This window comes from Ranitomeya variabilis, chromosome 1 (assembly GCF_051348905.1).
Source record: "Ranitomeya variabilis isolate aRanVar5 chromosome 1, aRanVar5.hap1, whole genome shotgun sequence".
Taxonomy (NCBI): domain Eukaryota; kingdom Metazoa; phylum Chordata; class Amphibia; order Anura; family Dendrobatidae; genus Ranitomeya; species Ranitomeya variabilis.
In genome coordinates this window covers 758,538,829-758,562,998 of record NC_135232.1, presented here as the reverse complement: position 1 = coordinate 758,562,998, position 24,170 = coordinate 758,538,829, and the positions used below count along the sequence as shown (strand labels likewise).

Here is a 24,170-nt window from a genome sequence, read left to right as displayed (position 1 = left end):
ATTGCAGCAAAGTGGATATGATTTACAGAAATCTCATTCCCACTTTTTTTTTTTAAACGGCGTAAAGTGACCTGAGTGCGTTTTGGAAATATGCAACATATCAATTTCTCTTGTAAGCCAAAGTTGTGTGAATTTTCCCCATAGAAATGCAGTAAAATTTAGTACATATGCGTTTTTAGGGTGTTTGCGCTGGGAAACACGCCAAGAACACATGTACGGCACTTAACACAACTGTCAATAAAGTTGTCAAAGCCAAATATGAGGATGTATCAAAAACAGATTTATTTAAAACATGGCGCACCAAGAGACAGTATCATAAACAGTAACAAAACGCAGTGAAAATGTAAGTAATGTGCAACATCAAAACTCACTAAATACTCTATGTAGAATTCTGATCCAGCATCAGATAATTAGCATGTTAGGAATTTTACATTTTCATTTCATAAATCAATAGCACACATGAAAATAGGCAATTTTGTCACCTATCGGGAATCCGTCTTTCTCTGCCAGTGAAGAGCAGTCATTTTCAAAATTCTCAATTCCTGGGGAGAATTTATATTCAGTGAATAAAGGCTCATTACGGAGGTCTGTGATGAAAATGTGAGGCGCAGGAGCTCTGCCGTTAGCGCCCCCTTTTCACTTAGCAGTAACCGCCATCTCCTATCTCAGTAATGTGACAACCTGCCTTCACCAAATAGATTTTAGCTGTAAATGGACAATGTTGAGAACGAGTGAGCAGTCCAAGATAACAGCATGGAGGATTAGTGGAGTTATTTTGTGCTGTTGAGTATCAGAGACATCAACTGGCAAGAAATATTAACATGCGGGTTTTACTCGACACATTTCACAGTATAACACTATCATTCCATGATAAGAAAGCAGCAGAGGTCTCTGATCAGATATATTACAAAGTTACTTATTTCCATGTGTTAGCCTTTAGCGCTCCAAGCTTTATTTTTTTATTTTCCGGTCTTCATATCACAATCTTCATTAAAAAGCAAAATAGCCCCACCCACTGCCGCACCTCTTCCACTCCGCCTACATCTGTGTGCATTTTGTTGCGATCAGCGCAGCGTCAAAACGACGCAAGCGGACTCATCCGCATACATCTGCATGGCCTGCGTACCCAATGTTAAAGGTAGGTACGCAGGATGCATGCAGATATAGGCAGAGCGTAATGGAAGAGGTGCGGCAGTGGGCGGGGCTTACCCGAGGAAGTGGCAAGCCCTCCCAATGCAAATGTGAAACCAGCCGAAGTTTTCAGCAGGCTCATTGCCAGAGGCGGGATTACAATGACAGGTAACCCTTATACACAGCTGATAACACAGGATCCACTAATCAATATGTGACGTCACAGCTGACCCTGCTCCCATCCATTCACAGTGATCTTTGCATGGTCATTAAGAGTCTGCAGTACGAAAGATAAGACTGCCACCCTGCCTATTGCAGCTAATGTAAATGTGCATTTTCTGAAATCGGATGTTAGTAGTGATGAGCGAGCACGCTCGGGTGGTCTCAGAGTATTTTGGGCATGCTCGTATATTATGTTTGTGTCCCCGCAGCTGCTAGACAGCCTGAACATGTGGGGATTCCCTAACAAGCAGGCAACCCCTGCATGTGTTCAGGCTGTCTAGCAGTTGCAAATCATGCAGCATACTCGCTCATCACTAGACGTTAGTCTAGAAAAGTCAGTGTGAAAATTGCAAGATTTCTAATACAAGTTGTGATATGGAAGATGTGTAGAAAGAAGCACGTGCTGACAAACAGTAACAGGTTTATTTAGCTCATTCAGATATATCTGGTTTTCATATAGAAGTTTGATCAGCCGTTTTCATGGATCACAAGTATACCTGTAACCTATGGGGCTTTTCACATGTCTAATTGTTAGCGAGGATTGAAGGGCCATCCTAGTGTTGTCTTGCCTGCTAGAAAGAAGGTAGTTTTTTTTTTTGTCGCTTATCTCAGAAAACCTGATAAATGCCCTTTTTCTCATACGTGAAAACAAATAAAAAAATAAAAATAAAAAAATGGAGGACTGAATGAGCCCCTAAGGTGTGGGACTAGCTGGTTCAGTATTGTCCATCTACACCTGGGCCAGGAAAAGGGGGTCATAAAGGTATTGCATAGAAGTTGACAGCTAGCCCTATAAAATGTACATTTTTCTAAATAAACTGGATTCCAGTAGCAATGGTGGCAAGAGAGTTTGGTTGCTTGGCTTTCTTTTAAAGTCAGTGGCCAATCCTATCTAGTCTCCAGCAGTGCAACGTGCTTACATGGAATCTGTCACCAGGTTTTTGCCATTTAATCTGAGAGTAGCATAACATAGGGGGAAAAGACCTTGATTCCAAGAAAGTGGCTTACTGGGAGCAGCAGTTGTGACAGAGCTCGCACCAGGCTCTATAAGTACATTGTATATTGACAGTGAGCTGCTTATCACAGGAGAGGCGTGGTCAGACTAGAAGGCATGAAAAGCACCAGCCCTGGGTATAAAACCTTCATTGTAAGAAATCAGCACACAGCCTAGTGACAACATTTAATCTGTGTTGGGTTTGAGGGTCACATTGTCAGATCGAACCAATCAAGGGGTTGGTTACCACAGTTACTTTGAGACATTTATTGCATATTTAATAGGTACTAGTTCCAGTTTTAGGGTCCTCACCCATCAGGAAAGTTAGACGGACCCTTCTCATGGGTGTGTGGTCCAGAGAGGAGAGAACAAGCGTTCACTCTCTGCATAGTGTATGTTTTCTCCCATAAGCTACAATGATTACAGCGCCTCTGCATGGCCACTTCACTTCATCTACTCCTTTCAGTGCTACAGGAGCGACGATGCACCCATTCTAGCATAATATGGCAGCCCCAGAAACAACTCCACCATTCAGAATTACATTTTCCTACAGTGCTATGCACCACTGGTCTTCTCCATGACTGGGAATACATATGGGACCAGACACGTCTGAGTAGATGGTTGAGGGCTGCACAAAAGGGAGTCGGGGAGGCATTTGAGCCCTCCCCGAGCCAGGTTGTGCACTCCTGCTTTTTATTCTTAAGGACATGAAGCCCGGCATGTATAAATTGAATAAATACAAAACAGAAAAAAAAAAAAAAAAATGTTGACTACAGATTATCACACGATTTGAGAGCCTTAGTAACAGCAATATAGGCATCAGATGTGCAAGCATATTGGTCCAACTATCACATTTTTTTGTTGAAGGCACCTTTTAAAGAAGCATCAAAAGAGATTTTATCTATTCCGAACATCGACAAGGTACCATCTGGCATTATAACAGTTACCAAAATGGAATACAAGTTCTAACACATCATCACTCCCTTACCTGTATAAAAAGATACCTTTCCCAACTGTAACAATTACAAGCCTCAATATTCTAAGGACGTTTAGGAGTGCACATATACTCCATAGAAAAGGCACAAATGTATAAAGCGGCTCTATCCTTTCCTACTAAAACAAAGAGGTATACAAAGTTCTTTGGTCAATGGTTGAATACAAAAAGAAAGGCAGCTATAGGGGAATAGTTTTTTGATCCCTTCAGGCACTTTAAATCCTCATTTACAATAAAACAAAATTTAACAAATACTAAACTAAACATTAGATACATTGAGAAAGTCCTCATATTTGGAGTTTTTGGCCAATGAATATCCTACACACGGTTTGGTCTCATTTGTGGTCGCTTGGGCTGCAGCCCACACACCACTGAGGGAATTACAAGTCTTGTTCCGGATTGTAGTCATACTCATTCTGATCCTCGTCCTCATACGTATTTGGCAGATTTTCAGGATTTCCCCTTGGACAATATTTGGGATCGTAGATCTGACGGCCCAAGCCAAATATCTGGCCACTTTGGTTGGCCCCCTGGTTAGATCCCATCTGCAGGGACATGGAAGAGTTGTCACACTTTTCAGTGCCGGTCTTTGTATCATAAATGTGTCGTCTTGTTCCAGGAGCGGTCATCCCAACCTAGACAACATGCAATACGTTTTAGTTGATTGGTATGACTACATTTTTATAAAAAGCCAATAATAAAGCACAATGTACAACAAACAAGGTGTTCTGCGCAACCATTGCGGACTTTGAATAAGTGCAGCCCCTGTAGGCCAGATTTGGCCTTCAGGCTGGACAGATACCAAAGGGCAGAATACTGAGCACTGCTGCACACAGCCAACCCCACCTGCTGTCTAAATTACACCTCCATCTACAGCAGGGGTGTCAAACTGCATTCCTCAAGGGCTGCAAACAGGTCATGTTTTCAGGATTTCCTTGTATTGCACAGGTGATCATTTAATCACCTGCACAGAATGATTCCAGCACCTTGGGCAATGAGAAGGAAATCTTGAAAACACGCATGGTTTGAGGCCCTCGAGGAATGCAGTTTGACACCCCTGATCTACAGTATGCAGATACCGCTGAATAAAATGGTGGAAAGGAACGTACTCTTTAACCATTGAGGCTGTGTTACTGAGTTTTGGCACAATACGTGGGAAAACATCACTGGAACGCACCTGCTATGCAGAGGCTCAGTCCACACACTGCACAGACCAGAGAAGAACATTGGAGGAAACTGGGTTAGAGGAGTATTTTATGCGGAAAGGAGCTGTTGATTAAAGTACAAGGGCTGAATAACAGGAGCATTAGGATTTTATAAACAGTAGTAAAATTATAGGTGTTGATTATCGTCTACTGATACAGGTTATAGTAAGCCCCATCATAACATGTATTTGCAGTAGTAGCTAGTCAACCTAAATAATCTGAACTACGTTCGGCCCTCCACAATAGTCCTGATCTTTCATGTGGTTTTTTGGGAAAATTACCCACCCCAGAATGAGCATTGGGTTATAGATGGTTAAGGAAAGATTACTTTCAAACTAACACCAGCATTTCCCACAAATCAAAATCATACAAAATAGAACAGAAAATAGGAATAAGGATGTCCATCGCCACTTTGCTTATTAGATGGACATGCACTTGACATTCTTTGTACATGAGGAGACATCTACATCTAGCGTGAATGACGTTGTTTTGCTTGTGCAGAAAATGTGATTTAACTGTCCAAGGAAAAAAAAAAAATAAATAATAATAATAATTAAAAAAAAAAAAAAAAGTATGTTGCGTCTAAGTACGGAATCATAAGACTCTCTGCACGAGATCAAAAACCTGCAGGATAGATGTGGAAAAACAGTAGTAGAAAAACGCAGCATACGTGTTTAACACAGATTAAAGGGTTTTCCAACCAAACACAACTAACCACAATACTCCCACTATTCACAAAAAAATGGGGTTCCCCTGTATGAATTCAGTAGTACATATGTACAAGCACCACTCCACCATTTATGAAAGTTATGGAGATGGTCGAATACAGCACTCTGCTATTATCAGTCTCACAGACCATGAATGGAGTAAGATTCAAGTAAGATTCATAAATGCCCAATGCTGGGTTTTGGGGCCCAGTTGTAAGCCCCAGCACTTAAAGTGGAGAAAATATGTATTTGATACACTGCCGATTTTGCAAGTTTTCCCACCTACAAAGAATAGAGAGATCTGTAATTTTTATCGTAGGTACACTTCTCTTGTGAGACAATCTTAAAATAAAATCCAGAAAAATCACATTATATGATTTTTTACATCATTAACTGCATTTTATTCCATGAAATACGTATTTGATACAATAGAAAAATAAAACTTAATATTTGGTGCAGAAACCTTTGCAGTTAGAGGTCAGACGTTTCCTGAAATTCTTGACCAAATTTACACATGCTGCAGAAAGGGATTTTGGCCTACTCCGACATACAGATCTTCTCCAGATTTTTCAGGTTTCAGGGCTGTCGCTGGGCAACATTGAGTTTCAGCTCCCTCCAAAGATTTTCTATTGGATTCAGGTGTGAAGACTGGCTTGGCCACTCCAGCACACTGAAATGCTTCTTGAGGATCCATTCCTTAGTTGTCATGGCTGTGTGTTTCGGGTCATTGTCATACTGGAAGACCCAGCCACAACCAGTCTTCAATACTCTTACTGTTAAGACAAAATTTCAAGATATATGACCCCATCCATCCTCCCTTCAATACGGTGAAGTTGTCCTGTCCCCTTTGCAGAACAGGACCCCTAAAGCATGACATTTTCCCAATTGTGCTTCACAGTTGGAATGGTGTTCTAGGGGGTTCTACTCATCCTTCTTCCTCCAAACATGGAGAGTGGAGAGGATACCAAAAAGTTCTATTTTGGTCTCATCTGGCCACATGACTTTCTCCAGATCATCCAGATTGTCATTAGCGAACTTCAAACATATCCCCTGGATATGTGCAGGGGAACCTTCCGTGTCCTGCAGGATCTTAATCCATGACAGTGTAATGTGTTGCTAACAGTAATGTTTGACACTGCGAGCTCGGCTCTCTTTAGGTCATTGACCAGGTCCTACTGTGTAGTTCATGGCTGATTCCTGACCTCTCAGAATCATCCTTACCCCACGATGCAAGATATTGCATGGAGACCCAGACTCCGGAAGATTGACAGTCATCTTGTGTTTCTTCCATTATCTAATAATTGTGCCAGAAGTTGTTGCCTTCTCATCAAGCTGCTTGCCTATTGTCCTGTATCCCATCCCAGCCTTGTGCAGGCCTACTATTTTGTCCCTGGTGTCCATAAGACAGCTCCTTGGTTTTGGCCATTGTGGAAAGGTTGGAGTGTGATTGAGTGTGTGGACAGATGTCTTCTATACAGGTAATGAGTTCAAACAGGTGCAATTAATACAGGTAATGAGTGCAGAGTAGGAGGGCATCTTAAAGAAAAACTAACAGGTCTTTGAGAGCCAGGATTCTTGCTTATTGGTAGGGTATCAAATACTTATTTCATACAATAAAATGCCATTTAAAACAGAAAATCACATTGTATGATTTTTATATTTTTAGATTCTGTCCCTCACAGGTGAAGTGTACCCATGATAAAAATTACAGACCTCTACATTCATTCTAGATGGGAAAACGGGCAAAATTAGCAGTGTATCAAATACTTATTTTCCCTTCTGTATATGATTACCACATATATAGAAGTATTTACCAGTGACAATCTAATGAAAACATAGGATTCTGGTGTATGACATTGGAATAGGAGAGCGTATATACAAATGACACTGTTTAAATGGGAACAAGAGGCCAAATTTATCAGGTTCTTCATGTTACACATTTGTTGCAAGCAAAGTTCTTACCTGACTAGCTCCTTTGTTGGTGCCCATTTGAAGGCTTATTGTGGAATGGTCCATGGGTGCCAAGATATTATGCTTTGGGTCATAAAGGTGTCTTCTTGTTCCATAAGCAGTCATTCCAGACTGGCTGGCACACTTATTAGTACCCATCTATATGAGAAGGGCAATCATTAGCATAAGGCCGGCCTCACACTAGCGAGTTTTACGGACGTATGAGCGCATAAACTACGTCCGTAAAACTCGCAAAATAAACGGCACAATTATTCTCAATGGGGCTGCTCCTATTAGCCGTATATTACGGTTCAGTATTATACGGCTTTCTACGGCCGTACAAAATCGCAGCATGCTGCGTTTGTCACCGTATTGCGCAAAAAAAAAAATCGCCAATGACAGTCTATGGGGGCGAGAAAAATACGGATTCCACACTGACCAGCAGTGTGACTTGCGAGAAATACGCAGCGGTGTTAGTGAAAAGTCGGTAATTCAATTGCCGGCTTTTCATTTCTCCTTCCCAAACCCGACAGGATATGAGACATGGTTTACATACAGTAAACCATCTCATATCCCTTTTTTTTTGCATATTCCACACTACTAATGTTAGTAGTGTGTATGTGCAAAATTTCAGCGCTGTAGCTGCTGAAATAAAGGGTTAAATGGCTGAAAAAATTGGCGTGGGCTCCCGCGCAATTTTCTCCGCCAGAATGGTAAAGCCAGTGACCGAGGGCAGATATTAATAGCCAGGAGAGGGTCCATGGTTATTGGCCCCCCCGTGGCTAAAAACATCTGCCCCCAGCCACCCCAGAAAAGGCACATCTGGAAGATGCGCCTATTCTGGCACTTGGCCACTCTCTTCCCACTCCCTGTAGCGGTGGGATATGGGGTAATGAAGGGTTAATGCCACCTTGCTATTGGAAGGTGACATTAAGCCAGATTAATAATGGAGAGGCGTCAATTATGTCACCTATCCATTATTAATCCAATAGTACGAAAGGGTTAAAAAACACACACATGATTTAAAAGTATTTTAATGAAATAAACACAGCGGTTGTTGTAATAATTTATTGTTCTCTCAATCCATCAGGAACACCCTCGCTTGGAAAAATAATAAACGCACAAGATACATACCTTCTGGTGAACCGTCTCGTCCCACGAAGTAATCCATCTGAAGGGGTTAACTAATATTACAGGCAGGAGCCCTAAATGCAGCTGTGCTCCGTGCTTGTAATTCCCCAGCGAATGAATGAAATGTAGGTCATTGACCTACATTTCCTTCAGTCGCGGTGAGGCGCCCTCTGGTGGATGTTCTCATGAACTGCAGCCTGGGAACTTTTTCCCACGCTCCAGGTCATATGAGGACATCCACCAGGGGGCGCATCACCGCGACTGAAGGAAATGTAGGTCAATGACCTACATTTCATTCATTCGCTGGGGAATTACAAGCACGGAGCACAGCTGCATTTAGCAGGGCTCCTGCCTGTAATATTAGTTAACCCCTTCAGATGGATTACTTCGTGGGACGAGACGGTTCACCAGAAGGTATGTATCTTGTGCGTTTATTATTTTTCCAAGCGAGGGTGTTCCTGATGGATTGAGAGAACAATAAATTATTACAACAACCGCTGTGTTTATTTCATTAAAATACTTTTAAATCATGTGTGTGTGTGTGTGTTTTTTAACCCTTTCGTACTATTGGATTAATAATGGATAGGTGACATAATTGACGCCTCTCCATTATTAATCTGGCTTAATGTCACCTTCCAATAGCAAGGTGGCATTAACCCTTCATTACCCCATATCCCACCGCTACAGGGAGTGGGAAGAGAGTGGCCAAGTGCCAGAATAGGCGCATCTTCCAGATGTGCCTTTTCTGGGGTGGCTGGGGGCAGATGTTTTTAGCCACGGGGGGGCCAATAACCATGGACCCTCTCCTGGCTATTAATATCTGCCCTCGGTCACTGGCTTTACCATTCTGGCGGAGAAAATAGCGCGGGAGCCCACGCCAAATTTTTTCCGCCATTTAACCCTTTATTTCAGCAGCTACAGCGCTGAAATTTTGCACATACACACTACTAACATTAGTAGTGTGGAATATGCAAAAAAAAAAGGGGATATGAGATGGTTTACTGTATGTAAACCATGTCTCATATCCTGTCGGGTTTGTGCAGGAGAAATGAGAAGCCGGCAATTGAATTACCGGCTTTTAACACATATCGCGCTGAATGAAATCTAAATACAGAATATATATATATGTGTCTCAATGACATATATATATATACTGTATATATGTTTTCCCGAACATTTGAGCACATAAATCCATTAGATGTCGGTTTTGCAAGCCTGCGCGAAAATCTCGCAGTACGGATGCCATACGGATTACATACGGAGGATGCCATGCGCAAAATACGCTGACACACCCTGACTACGGATCAATATTTTGGGAACATTTCTCCGTATTACGGCCGTAGTACGGACGTATAATACGTGGCGTATTGTCTTACGCCCAGTGTGAGGCCGGCCTAAAAGTGAGAGAAATTACACCAACTAGCTGAGCCCGTGATTTCACACTTCATGTGGACCCAGATCCAAATGGTAGAGTTTGTCACCACTTACCTGCAGTCCTATAACACACTGCCCGGCTTTCTTTGTGTTTTCATCAAAGTTTCTTTCCTGCCTCTCTGAGTACTTCACACCAATATCCACATCACTGTGGAGACCTTTGGTCTTTGCCTAAAAAGTAGATCAGATAATGACCAAACAGACCAAAGTGACTGCATGATAAAGTAACCTGGAGACAATTTTTGGCCTAACTCAGAATAATTCATTTTCAGCTTCATGCAGTCATTTTTCAGTCTTTAAATGCTGAATATTACCGTGTCCGGGTCCATGTCTGCTGTAAGTTACTCAGTACACAGTCATACATACTAATATTAAATCAATCCCAGCCTGAACAATAGCAAACATGTTGGAGGTGTTGGGAGTCAGAGGCGCCCAATTCCTAAGAGGTGAACACCTCTTAGAGGTCTCTGAGAAAATGTTTTTTTTTTTAGACATTTTTCCAAATACCTTCGTATAGCAAAAAGTATTTATCTAATGCACTGTTAGGATTCCAAGACAGCAGCCATCATCACTCAACCCATCCTAGATTTCAGAGAACAAGCAGTAAGAGTGGGACAGGCTGGGTGAAGCATCAGACAAGTCACGTCAGGCATCGTGAACACACATTCCTCTCTATGGTCAACCTGACAGGACACAGACTGGAGCCAGACTAAAAGGAGACGTAAACCCCTTTCTTTAGTTGACTGACAACAAACATCTATCTCAGTGAGCCTTACCATTTTAAAGCATCTGGTATACAGTCCATCATAATGTGTGCCCTGGTATTCGCCATGTTCCACCCACTGGGCCATTTTCCATTTTTTACATTTCCATTTGTTGCTCCCCTTCTTTCCAGAGCCAGAACTATTATTTTTAAGTAAACAGGCCATGTGAGGGCATGTTTGTTGAGGGACAGGTTGTACTTTTGAATGACACCATTGGTTTTAACATATTGTATACTGTTAAATGGGAAAAAAAATTCCAAGTGCGGTGAAATTGCAAAAATAAACCAAAAGGTGCAATTCCAGTGTTTATTTTTTTACCATGTCCACTAAATGCTAAACTGACCTGCCATTATGAGATCACAGACATCAAACATGTCTAGGTTCTTTTTTTATTTAAGTGGTGAAAAAAATAAAAATGCAAAGAGAAAAAAAAAAAAAAAAAGCACCATTTTCCAAGACCTGTAGAGTCTCAATTTTCTGTGAGCTGGGTGAGGGCTTATTTTCTGTGCAGCGAACTGATGTTTTCATTGATACAATTTTGGGTAGATACAATAACGAGCAATAAAACATTGTATTTTATTGCAATGAAGCGGCGACCAAAAAAAAAAAAAAAAGTAATTCTAGCATTTTATTTTCTTGCCATGTCATTTAGCTTGTTATGTCATTATGGCAGCTCTTGTTATGTCATTTAGGATGAATTATTTTTATATATTGATAGATCGGGCGATTCTGAACACAGCGATACCTAATATGTATATATTTGATTTTTTTTTTTTATTTTGAATGGGGCGAAAGGAGGGTGATTCGAACTTTTATATATTTTTTATTTATTTACTTTTTGCATGTTTTAATAGTCTCCATGGGAAACTAGAAGCTGCAGTACTTTGATAGCCACTGCCACATATAGGTGATGATCAGATCGCCTGTGTGTAGCAGAAATGCTCCCTTGCTCATAGCAATGACAACAATAGAGGTCTGCTGCAAACCTCTGGTTTTCATACCAACCCATTGTCGGAAAGGGGGTTAAAATCTTGGCAGAGTGCACAAGATAAATCATACCTTTTTGCTAAATAAAAAGGTAATTAGAAAAATAAATAAATAAATGTGTATTATTTTTCTTAGTACATTTCTTTGAGAACCTATTTAATAAATCAGGAGAATCCGATAAGGGGTGTGTGCCTCACCACAATTCTTACTGTATTCAGGAACTGAAGTAGGATTTATTTTGTAAAGTACGGTAAATCACAGTAGATCATGAACTGGGTGAAACGGTCGTTTTTAGCATACTCCCTGAAAGATGCTGACCAATCATAGGCTGGAACACAACAGAAAAAGATCATGCCACACCATACGTTAGAGCAGATTTCTGAGTGTGTGAGATGTAATGACAGACATACAAACCCTTCTAACATCTCTTCCTCAAATAGCACTGAAAGTTCTGATGTACTGCCCCTCCCCATCTGTCAGTTGTCACTCTTATGTCTGCTGAGCTCACAGCAACTTGTTCTCGCTCTGCAGTGAGCAGACACTACTATGTAGCACACAGGAGTAGCCCAGAACAGACTTCTCCTGTGTGACATGTAATGACAACCCTGCTCTCACTGCAGTGACAACAAATTGCCCTGAAAGGTGTTAGTTATCTGTGTTTTCTAATCATGCAGGAGGCTAGACCAGGTGATCAAGGCTACCTGTTACCGCATTTAATACACTTTGAAACCTGCTCTAAACCATTGTGGAAGGGACAGTGAGTGTTCTTTTTCTGCTATGTGTTGCTGCTTGTGATTGTACATCATCTTTAGGAAGAATAAGAACACACCTCCAGTGAAAACCACCTGATAACACGCACTTGGACTTAGCTTACTAGGTGCCAAATACTATGACTGTCATATCTGAAATGAAGAGGCACAAAAAAACTAAATGTTTCATTCAGCTCAGCAGCCCTTGTTACATCCTGTATCCAGTTCAATATGAAAAACTGATTAAAAGTCCCCTTTAAAGACTCATGAGAGAATAAACCAACGTACCATCCCAGCCAATGCCAGCAAAGACACTTGGACTTGTGTCATATTGCCATTTTCAAAAAGGTCATTTGCTTCAAATAGATCCAAGGATTTTATTCCATATACAGACATGGCTTTAATGAAGTTGGAAAGGTTTTCAAGCTGCGGAACAGTGGGAAAAAGGGGAAATAAGTGAAACATAAATGTAGCATTCCTAGAAATTACCGTATTTTTCAGACTATGAGACACACTCTTCCCCCCCCAAAAAAAATAGTGAGGAAAATGGGGGGTGCGTCTTATAGTTCGAATGCAGGCTTAACAGTAGTGGTGTGGCGGCGGCAGAGGTGAGGGGATGATAAGGCGTGGTGAGCGTTATGGCGTTAGCAGGGTCCCTTCACAGGTGAGGTGACGCCACGGCCCGGTATCCAAGACGAGCAGCAGAGCCGGGTGAATCACGGCTTTCTCGGTGGCCATCTTCCTGAGGCCACGCGTGCGCAGATTAAGTGCTCTGCTTCCCGGGGCTTCAGGAAAATGGCCACGGGAAGCCGCACATGCGCAGATTGAGGTCGCCATTTTCCTGAAGCAGAGTCCGCAGATTGAGATCTCGGCTTCAGGAAAATGGCCGCCGCAATCTCCATCTGCGCACGCGCGGCCTCCCGCAGCCATTTTCCTGAAGCCCCGGGAAGCAGAGCACTCAATCTGCGCACACGGCCTCAGGAAGATGGCCGCCGCCACCGAGAAACCGGTGATTAACCCAGCTCTGCTGCTCGCCTTGGATACCGGGCCCTCCGCTTAAGCACTGCTGCAACCACCCCCGACCCCCCCCCCCCCCATGGACACTAGGCCGTGGCCTTGCCCACCTAAGCAGGAAGGGACCCTGCTCAGGTGCCCGCCGTACCGCCCCTCAGCATCACCGCACCTCTGCCGACACCATGCCTCCTGTCACCCTGCTCTGCCACCACCAGCCCTCAGGTAAGATACCTTAAATTTGGACAATAAGACGGACCCCCATCTTATAAAAAAAAAAAATCTTTTTTTCTGCAATTTTCACCCCAAATTTGGAGGGGGGGTGCGTCTTATAGTCCGAAAAATAAGTATTCCTAGGTTTCCATTCAAGTTGGTGAAATAGTACATCAATGGGCATGCTGCTTAAAGAGGTGGTCTGAAGCCAAGTCATTTTCATTTCAACTTAGTGCCATAATCTAAACCAGTTTTTAATGTACTTGGATTCAAAAGTCTCCATCCTTCCCCAACTACTATTCTATTTTTCCCCTACTTCCTGTCTGATGACACTTAGTTTGAGCATCCCAGTGCATGCTGGAATACTTAAAAACCAAGCGTCATAAGGGGCAGAGGATGTGGCCACTGCTACAGCTTCTGCCCCTCCCTAAAACAAAGTGTCACGAGTAGTGATGAGCGAATATACTTGTTGCTCGGGTTTTCCAGAGCACGCTCGGGTGGGCTCCGAGTATTTATGACTGCTAGGAGATTTAGTTTTCCTTGACACAGCTTGATGATTTGCGGCTACTAGCCTGCTTGATTACATGTGGGGATTCCCTGGCAACCAGGCAAACCCCACATGTACTCAGGCTGGCTAACAGCCATAAATCATCCAGCTGTGTCAAGGAAAACTAAATCTCTGAGCAGTCAAAAACTCGGAGCCCACCCGAGCGTGCTCTGGAAAACCCGAGCAACGAGTATACTTGTTTATCACTAGTCACGAATGGCGCTTATTTCAGGGGCTGGGCTAGTCCCTGTGCAATGTGCTACAATGTCACAGTGCCCTCTGTAGCCGGCTCAGATCAGCACTATAGAGCTGGCAACAGAGCAGTCACGATACCCATCTTGCAGAGACCAGTGATGTCACTTGCTGGGGCGGCTCTGGTCTTTGCTTGCCGGGTATTCTTACACTGGTCTATGGCAGGCTAGTTATTGCCAATATGAGCCGACGACAGATTGTGAACAATGACCGCGCATTCAACAAGGACTAGTCCAGCCCTTGAAACAAGCTTCCCTGATGCTTTGATTCATGGAGGGAGCAGAGGCAGTGACCGTGACCACTGCCTCTGCCCTGTAAGGATGCTTCGTTTCAAGAGCCATGACACCACAGCTCTGTACAGTGTATTGGCCATTCTCAAGTACTTGCAGCTCACCCCCCCTTCACTGCTGGAAAGGTGATCAATATCTGAGCCTGGCAAAACACCTTAAAGACATATTAGGAAGGTGCCTTAAATACTCTGATCAGATTATGTAGACTGCAAAAACAATCTCTACAAAAATAATTCCACATTCCCATTGTACAAAAAAAAAAAAAAAGTTACCTGATGCCAGTTTTGCTTGGAGACATTAATTTTTGGGATGGAATGTGGCCTCAACTTGTTCATAAGTCTAAAAAAAAAAAAAACAAGCAAACAAAAAAAAACAATTAAATGGTGTAAAGCAGAGTCATTTTGTGGTTACGTTTATTCAACACTTACTCGCATAATATAACGCCATCTTTTAAGCCCTTCTGGAAATCTGGCCCAATGGACATTCCAGTGACCTCTTCAATCCATACTTGAAGCTCAGCCTCCTTCTGAGGATCGTATTTCTGTGCCAACTGAAGGGAGGAAATATTCAGAAATGAGCAATCTACATATGAACCCTGGGCAGTGAGGATGAGATTAGGAAATCATATGTATGACCTGACACTGAGAAGTATGTGGCAATCCACCAGCTTGTGGAAGTGCTCTTCTGTAGCCTGTAATCCTCCATTGGGATGGGCACCATTAGCGTGCACTTTCCCTGGGGGAGGGTGCGTCACACACAGGGTGTGTAACCTAGCCGTCCACTGTCAATTCGCTCATCATAAGACTGTCTTGCTTCAACATCTATGATAATATCAGTCACCTGACTTCACAAGTACAGGCATGCAAGTGCTAGGAAATGAAGCCATCATATGAGACTATGGAACCCATAAACAAGTGTGTACTGGGCTTTTAAGGTGCCGTTACACTAAGCAACTTACCAGCGATCGCGACCAGCGACGTGATCGCTGGTAAGTTGCTGTGTGGTCGCTGGGGAGCTGTCACACAGACAGCTCTCTCCAGCGACCAAGCGACTTCGGCATCGCTGAAACTGTCTTCAGCGATGCCGAAGTCCCCATGTAAAAAAAAAAAAACCACTACACACGCACCTTCTGTCGTCCTTCATGTCCCTCGGCGCTTGCCGCACTGACTGTCTCAGCGCCGGCCAGCCGTAACAGCGGTGCCCAGCGGTGAACCGCCGTTACTGCAGGTTCACCGCTGGGCTCTGCTTTACGGCCGGCCGGCGCTGAGACAGTCAGTACGGCAAGCTCCAGGGGACGTGACGGACAACAGACGGTGAGTATGTAGTGTTTTTTTTTTTACTTTTACCATGGTATCCATGGTAAATATCGGGTTACTAAGCGCTGCCCTGCACTTAGTAACCCGATGTTTACCATGGATACCAGTGAAGACATCGCTGGATCGGCGTCACACACGGCGATTCAGCGGTGTCAGCGGGAGAGTTGCGACGAAAGAAAGTTCGTCCACTCTCCCTGCAACCAGCGATATCCCAGCAGGATCCAGATCGCTGCTGCGTGCCAAACATAGCGATATCGCTTATGCAGGACGCTGCAACGTCACGGATCGCTGGCGATATCGCCTAGTGTGACGGTACCTTAAGGCTGCTAAAAATGGCTTTAAACATTACATTTCAGAGGCCAACGAAAACAAGGATGTTACATGGGCATGTAAATACACCAATTTTTGTTTGCTGAATAAAACTAACTTTATTATACATGCACTGTAGACAAAACATTAAAGTGCTACAAAAAAAAAAAAAAACTATGCAAGAAAATGCAGCAAAATCTGCATTTTGAACGCAGTTTTTACTGCCAAGAGAGCAGGTTTTGCTGCAGAGAGAAAAAAAAAAAGCTATCGTGACATAAGTCAGTATCACCCAGCAAAATAAGCCTGAAGAATCTTCTCAAAACCCTGAAGTATGAGAATGATCTTATTCATCCTGGCAATGTGGAAATAAGTTAATCATTTGGATTTACCATGTCCCTTGTCACTGGGACATACCCTTACACACTAATACGTGGTCAGTGTTGGTTTCAGAGGAAGACAAGCCAAAATTCTAAGAAATAAAAAAATATATATTTTTATGGGGAATCCAAATTGTCACTAATGCAGAATCTATGATTCACCACCATGCAATCTATAATTGGAGGAATTTATTCAGCAATTATCACATGCAAGAATGAACAGTTCTTCCTTCCAAGAGTTCACAGAGGGGTACAAGGCGAGCCAAGCCCAGCAGTAGAGGTTAGCATTTGGGGAAATCATTGTAGAATTGCTCAGTATGGGTGCAGTCAGTGATAGAAAACTGCAGCATACCATTATTAATACCCTGTGTTATCCCTTCTGGAGCGTCATGTGATACTTTGTCACATGCTTTCATGTTACAAGAAAATAAAGAAGGCTCTATGTAGAAAAATAAAAAAAATGACATGCAACCCAAGTGTGATGTTGGGCAACTCTCGGTACGCGTCATTTGAAAACCTATCGTTTCATTCAGACTTTTATATTAAAGGGAACCGGACAGCGGATACAGAACACATACAGCCCAACCACGCCAGCATGTATCAGACACTGGCTGTATGATGTTGGGACTCACAGGCGGCAGTGCTTTAAAGAAAAACCATACTGGCACTTCAAAATCCACCGGGAACCGAGCAGTATGGAAAATTGGCTTCTGCCCGCCCACTTCCCTTGAGTGACAGGTCTCTCCCTGCATGTACATATAGGGCAAGAACAGTGGCTCACCATCAGGGGCCGGGGAGAAGCTGAGGAGCAGCCTTTTCGATTAGTGCAGCTTGATCTCCAGCAGCTGTTAACCCCTTAGTGACCACCAATACATCTTTTTACTGACCTGCGATAGAAGAGACTAGCATCCTCCGACGGGCGACAATCCAGCAGCTGTCGGCTGTACACTATAGCTGTCAGCTTGCTGCATCAGCCACGATCAGTGTTGGCAGTCTATGGTCGTTTAACCTCTTAAATGCTGCTGCCAATAGTGACTATGGCATGTTGCTGGTTAACAGAGTGTGTGGGCTCCTCCTTTAAACCCATCAACACCCTGAGATTGATTGTGTGGTCCTGATGTTGGCCATGGCAGTTCACTGCCAAATAACGGACAGTCCTGTTTAACTGGCGAGAGACACAGGAGGAACCTTGAAGGAATACTGCTCAGAACTAGGCTCAGTGGCTGTGCTGATGCAGAAGGGTTGAGACTACTGACCCCAGTGACTGGCTGCAGTGGTATCGCACACTGTGGTTGTGACATCATCGCCGCTGTCCATAACACAAACACTGCTGGAGCAGTAAAGAATAACTGATTTTTACCACAGTGGAAGCCCGTGTAGGCCAGAAATAACGGAAATCCCCCCCATGTATTGTTGTGACAGACGTGAGCTTCTCACTAGTGCTCCATGACGTATCCAATATAATATCTATCTATCTCTATCTTCTAGGACAAATTATTTTGGCCCCTGCCAGGATAACATAACCCTTTAAAGCAGGGGTGCATAACCTGCACCCCAGGGGCCACATGTGGCTGTCATTCTGTACAGCCCCCCCCCCCCCCCCAACAATATGGTCTCAGAAATGCTCGTCTGTAAATGACTATTTGAACGACTCGTTAAAGGGTTGATTGTGACTTGTAGGATAGCGACTTCCAACAGGTGGCGCTATAGAGTTAAGTCCTCTTTTTCTCAGAAGAGGCAATTTGCATATTAAATTTCCCAGAGGAGCATTGCACGGCGAATAAGCCTCCTTAGGCTACTTTCACACTAGTGTCGGTACGGGGCCGTCGCGCTGCGTTGGCCCGACGCATACTGTGCAAGCGCCGCACAACGGGGGCAGCGGATGCTGTTTCTCCACGCATCCGCTGCCCCATTGTGAGGTGCGGGGAGGTGGGGGCGGAGTTCCGGGCACGCATGCACGGTTGGAAATGGCAGACCGTCGGCACAAAAAAAAGTTACGTGTAACGTTTTTTTGCTGTCGGCGGTCCGCCACACTACGCAACCGGCGCACGACGGTTGCGACGTGTGTCAATACGTCGCAATGCGTCGCTAATGTTAGTATATGGGGAAAAAACGCGTCCTGCAGACAACTTTGCAGGATGCGTTTTTTCGCCAAAACGACGCATTGCGATGTGCAGCCAAAAACGCTAGTGTGAAAGTAGCCTTACCTTGACAAGCCAGCTGGTATGTCACTCTCCATAAGGAGAAACGTTACCCCTTAGACCCCAGTCCAGAGCCTCTCACCTAGCCAAATCAGTTCTCATGCTTCGCACTGACGAGGGCCAACAGCCCGAAACACTGTGTCTGCGAATTGAGATACTGATTTGGCTTTTCTCCCAAGTCATATTGTACGACTCGTTAAAGGGTTGATTGTGACTTGTAGGATCGCTACTTCCAACAGGTGGCGCTATAGAGTTTAAGTCCTCTTTTTCTCAGAAGAGGCAATTTGCATATGACTATTTGAATGGAAGTTGCATAAAGAAAAGCAGGGTGGCACAGTCATCTGGGCGTCCTCCAGAAGTTTTGGAGAATGAGCTGTCTGTACCCCTCTTTGTCACTCCATAAAGATACAAGTTACATGTGGCCACCTACGCTTGCGGCTCGCTTCACTAACTTATGGCATTTACAATGGGGAGAGCCTTTCCCTCTCCTAAGTGCTCCCTGTGGGCAGATGGGACCCCTAATATTCCCATAGGTGCAGGCTCCCCTTTACGGTCAACTATATCACATCATCCTGATGTACCGGAAATGTCTCAGATGGGAATACAACTCTAGGTTTTATTACGACCCTTGTGAGAGATATAACATGACAACGTGGCCCTGGGACCGGAAAAGGCTGTGTATTCCTGGTTTAAAGTGTACACTGGGAGATTTCCTGGAAAGCACGCTAAGGGTAGGGCCTTTGAGGCCATCCTTAGTGGTGGGAACCGGCATCAGAAGACAACCCAAGGCAGACCTAGCCCTGTACTTGGGGTCATACCTGGGCAAGGCTTTGAAGACACAACCTTGCCAGGATGGTGGTCACACTGGCATCATTGCGTCTGCAGAGTTTGCAACCGATACATGGAATCAGAGCAAGTGTTACCTCCTTATGTGACACCCCCAGAGCTGAGGGGTTTGGGGTCTTTGATAGATACTCAATAATAGAACTTGTGATGTGGTATTCTCCAGGAGGAATACAAATTTTTGCACCCAACCCATCCTGAGAGGCAGCAGATCTCAGAAGGCAAAGACTTTCCCAGAAGATGTTGCCGCCAGCTGCATTCCTGTCCCAATAGAAGAGTTAGCCAGCACTACTGCCACATGGGGCCGGTCAGCGAGCTACGGATGGGTCGCATTGGCAGTCGGGGTATAGGTGGCACCAGTGCCCTGACCTCCAGGAAGGTGTGCCCAGCCAACCAGGGAGGGAGCAGGTGCCCAGAAAAGTGCTAAATCATGTATGCCCCCTCATTCTGCATCTTATCCATGACCAGGGCCCCTCATGGCCCAACAGCCCCTCATAATGCAGACTCCCAGCGGCTTGGGGGTAGAGGTGGGCCCCCGTGTCGCTGCACAGTTAGCACCAATACCACGACCACCCCGGATAGAACAGTGTAAAGGGGCCACAGCCCACACAGAGGATGGAGGAAGGCAGAGGACGGCTCGTTAGCACAGACACACCTAGATAGCAATGGGGCACACCAGCGCCCCCGCCCGGGTGACCCAGGAGCGGGCAGAGAGCGACGAGGGCCAATGGCGGCTTCTTACCCGGTTCCGGACCTCCGCAGACAGCCCATAGGAAGGGCCCTTGTTGAACTGGGAGCTCATGGCTGTGTGTGCTGCTGCTGGGCGCTCGCCTGTCCGCTCCCCAACCTCAGAGCCCGCTGTCTGTCTGGCCGCCGCGCGTCTGACTCAGCTTCCTCTGATTGACTCAGTGTCTGTGAGCAGGCTCCTCCCACTCTGCCCCATTGGCTGACGGTAAAAATCCCCATATATGGGCAAAGAGCTCCGAATTCCATAGGATGGGTATTTCCTGCCGGACCCAAAATATGAGCAAATTCCCTCCTAGCATCCGGCGTGGGAGCAGGTACATTGTATAGGGGGTGCGCCCAGTGCGCAGGTCCGGGGAGCGGCCCCCCACACCCGGCATTACTGCTGTGGGGCCGTGCACCTGGCCGTATGCGGAGCCTGCATACATAGATAGCTCTGCTCCGGGGACACCGATGGATGGGCGCTGTGTCTGCATACACTGGGGGAATAAGCATTGCATACACTGCCGAGTGTGCACGTTTTCTCACCTACGAAGACTAGAGAGGTCTGTAATTTTTATCATAGGTACACTTCAATTGTGAGAGACAGAACCTAAAATAAAAAACAGATCACATTGTATGTTATTACATAATTAAATTGGATGAAATAAGTAGTTGATCACCCACCAATCGGCAAGAATTCTGGCTCTCACAGACCTGTTAGTTTTTCTGTAAGAAGCCTCCCACTCTGCTCTCATTACCTGTGTTAATTGTACCGATTTGAACTCATTACCAGTATAAAATACACCTGTCCACACACCAGCCTCTCCACCATGGCCAAGACCAAAGAGCTGTCCGAGGACACCAGAGACAAAATTCTAGGCTGGGATAGGCTACAGGACAATAGGCAAGCAGCTTGGTGAGAAGGCAACAACTGTTGGCACCATTGTTAGAAAATGGAAGAAACACAAGATGACTGTCAACCTTCCTCAGTCTTGGTCTCCATGCAAGAACTCACCTCATGGGGTAAGGATGATTCTGAGAAAGGGAGGAACCTGACCTACACGAGTGGACCGGGTCAATGGCCTGAAGAGAGCTGGGGCCACAGCCTCAAACATTACTGTTAGTAACACACTACGCTGTCTTGGATTAAAATCCTGCAGGGCACATAAGGTCCCCCTGCTCACACCATCACGTGTCCAGGCCCGTTTGAAGTTCGCCAATGACCATTGGGATGATCCGGAGAAAGTCATGTGGTCAGATAAGACCAAAATAGAACTTTTTGGTATCTCCACCACTGGCCGTGGTTTGTAGGAGGAAGGATAAGTAGAACCCCAAGAACACTGTGCCAACCGTGAAACATGGTGGGATAACATACTTTGTGGGTGCTTTTCTGCAAAGAGGACAGGACAAACGCATTGTATTAAAGGGGGGCTAGATGGGGTAATGTATCTTGAGATTTTGGCCAACAACCTCCTTCCCTCAGTAAAAGCATTAAAGATGGGTCGTGGCTGGGTCTTTCAGCATTACAATGACCCAAAACACAAAGCCAGGGTAACTAAGGAGTGTCTCCGTAAGAATCATTTCAATGTGCTGGAGCGGCCTAGCCAGGCTCCAGACCTGAACCCAATAGAAAATCTTTGGAGGGAGCTGAAACAATGTTGCCTAGTGACAGCCCCAAAACCTGAAAGATCTGGAGAAGATCTGTATGGAGAAGTGGGCCAAAATCCCTGCTATAGTGTGTGCAAATTTGGTCAAGAACTAAAGGAGACGTCTGACCTCTGTAATTGCAAACAAAGGTTTCTATAGCAAATATTAAGCTAGTTTTTCTATTTTATCAAATACTTGTGGTCTCAGCATCCCAGAACTCTTTCGCCATACCCAGGAGTCCTCAAAAGTAACGGCTATAGAGTAATTCAAATGGGGACACCAGTTCAAGAGAAGATGTGGAGCAGCTCCCGAGAGATACACTTTGCTGAGGAGTTTCTTAAGGGTACCACCTCTGGGTACCGGGTAGCGTAATCCAGAACCACCAATATATTTTGATGTTCATTGTAATGCTGAAAGATCAGGAATCAGCCTTAAGTTTCTTAAGGGTACCGCCTCTGGGTACCGGGTAGTATAATCCAGGACCACCAATATATATTGATGTTCTCTTGTGGACTTTACCGGGGACCCCACTAAATCCATTGCTATGCGTTCGAATGGCATCCCATTAATGTGTAACGGTCCTAGAGGACTGCGGTAGTTGGCCACCAGGGACGTCAGCCGGTCAGGTGGGACATGACTTACAACAATTTACGTTTTCTCTGAGACAACCAGGCCAATAGAACCTCTGAAGGATGCGTTCCTGGGTATTTTTCTACCCCCAGATGACCACCTAACACATGTGTATGTGCAATGTCTAACACCTTGCGTTTGTCACCCTGGCACCAGTAGCTGCTTGATTACTTCCCCTTCCAGCTTGGTGGCCCTGCATAATAACTCACCATTTACGGTGAACGGTGTTACATTTCCAACAGATTAGATTATTGAATGGGGCCCTTGGCAACAACTCAGACGCCTCCTGGGTTCTGGGACGTCCCCGAAATGAGGCACTAGTTCCCCTCTTTTGGGTGTCCAAGGAGGAGGTCGACCATTTGGGTCTGGGGTGGTTTGTCACCGCAATAGGCTCAGTAGTGCACCCGTTGCGCTCTGACAATCAGGTCTTGGCCATGTTTGAATTGCCTCCACTTTACTGATTTGAGGTTTTATTTCGCCATGACCCACTACATATCCCAGGTACTTGGCTTCTTTACCCAAGGCACACTTCTTCGGGTTTATTGTAAACCCCGCTTCCCTTAGAGCATCAAACACTGCTTGCAGCTTTTCCAGATGACTTTCCCAGTCCGGGCTAAAGATGACGATATCATCCAGATACGCAGCAGTGTATGTCTTATGAGGTGCAAGGATTCTATCCATAACCCTCTGGAAGGTCGCCGGAGCTCCCTGCAGGCCAAACGGCATCCGGACATACTGGAAGCATCCGTCTGGTGTAGAAAATGCAGTCTTCTCCTTGGCTCCCTGTGCCACGGGGATCTGCCAATACCTGGCGGCCCAAGTCTTTCGATAAGCTCATCAACGCGCGGCATGGGATATGCGTCGAACTTGGAGACCTCATTCAACTTCCGATAGTCGTTGCAGAACCTCCATTCACCATCAGGTTTTGGGATCAGGACAATTGGGCTCTACCAACCGCTCTTGTATTCCTCAATGACTCCAAGCTTCAACATACGCTCCACCTCTTTGGAGATTACTTCTCGACGAGCCTCAGGAATTCGATAGGGCTTCACGTTCACCCGTACATGTGTCTCTGTCAGGACCTCGTGCTCCACGACCTTCGTGCACCCTGGAAACTATGAAAACAGGTCCCTGTTCTTCTGGAGTAATTCCCGGCACTGCTGTTTCTGGGCCTTCGATAGCGTCTCTGCTATAGCAACCCCTCCAACCTCACCTTCTGTGTTGCCCAGCAAACATGGAGTTACCGCCGTCTCTCTATCTTGCCATGGCTTGATGAGGTTGACATGGTAAACTTGGATTGGTTTCCGTCTTCCTGGTTGGTGGATCTTATAGTTTACCTCAACAAGCTTCTCGACCACCTCATATGGCACTTGCCATTTGGCCAAGAACTTGCTCTCCACCGTCGGAACTAGCACAAGAACTCGATCTCCCGGATTGAACTGCCTCACTCTTGCTGACCAGTTGTAGACCCTGGCCTGAGCTTCTTGTGCCTGGCGGGGGTGTTCTTTCATGATGGGCATCACTTTCGAAATTCTTTGCT

At 45.0% G+C, this 24,170-nt stretch overlaps 1 protein-coding gene across 1 annotated transcript; it reads right to left on the bottom strand.

Moving 5' to 3' along the window:
- Window positions 1-259: 259 nt before the first annotated feature.
- Window positions 260-20,774, bottom strand: CNN2 (calponin 2). The gene is made up of 7 exons (XM_077271419.1): window positions 20,370-20,774; window positions 15,010-15,131; window positions 14,854-14,920; window positions 12,557-12,694; window positions 9,823-9,939; window positions 7,216-7,362; window positions 260-3,976 (listed from the first exon to the last, which is right to left on the bottom strand). Exons 1-7 carry the CDS (start codon window positions 20,427-20,429, stop codon window positions 3,722-3,724), a joined length of 906 nt encoding a protein of 301 aa, XP_077127534.1. The 5' UTR covers window positions 20,430-20,774; the 3' UTR covers window positions 260-3,721.
- Window positions 20,775-24,170: the final 3,396 nt, after the last annotated feature.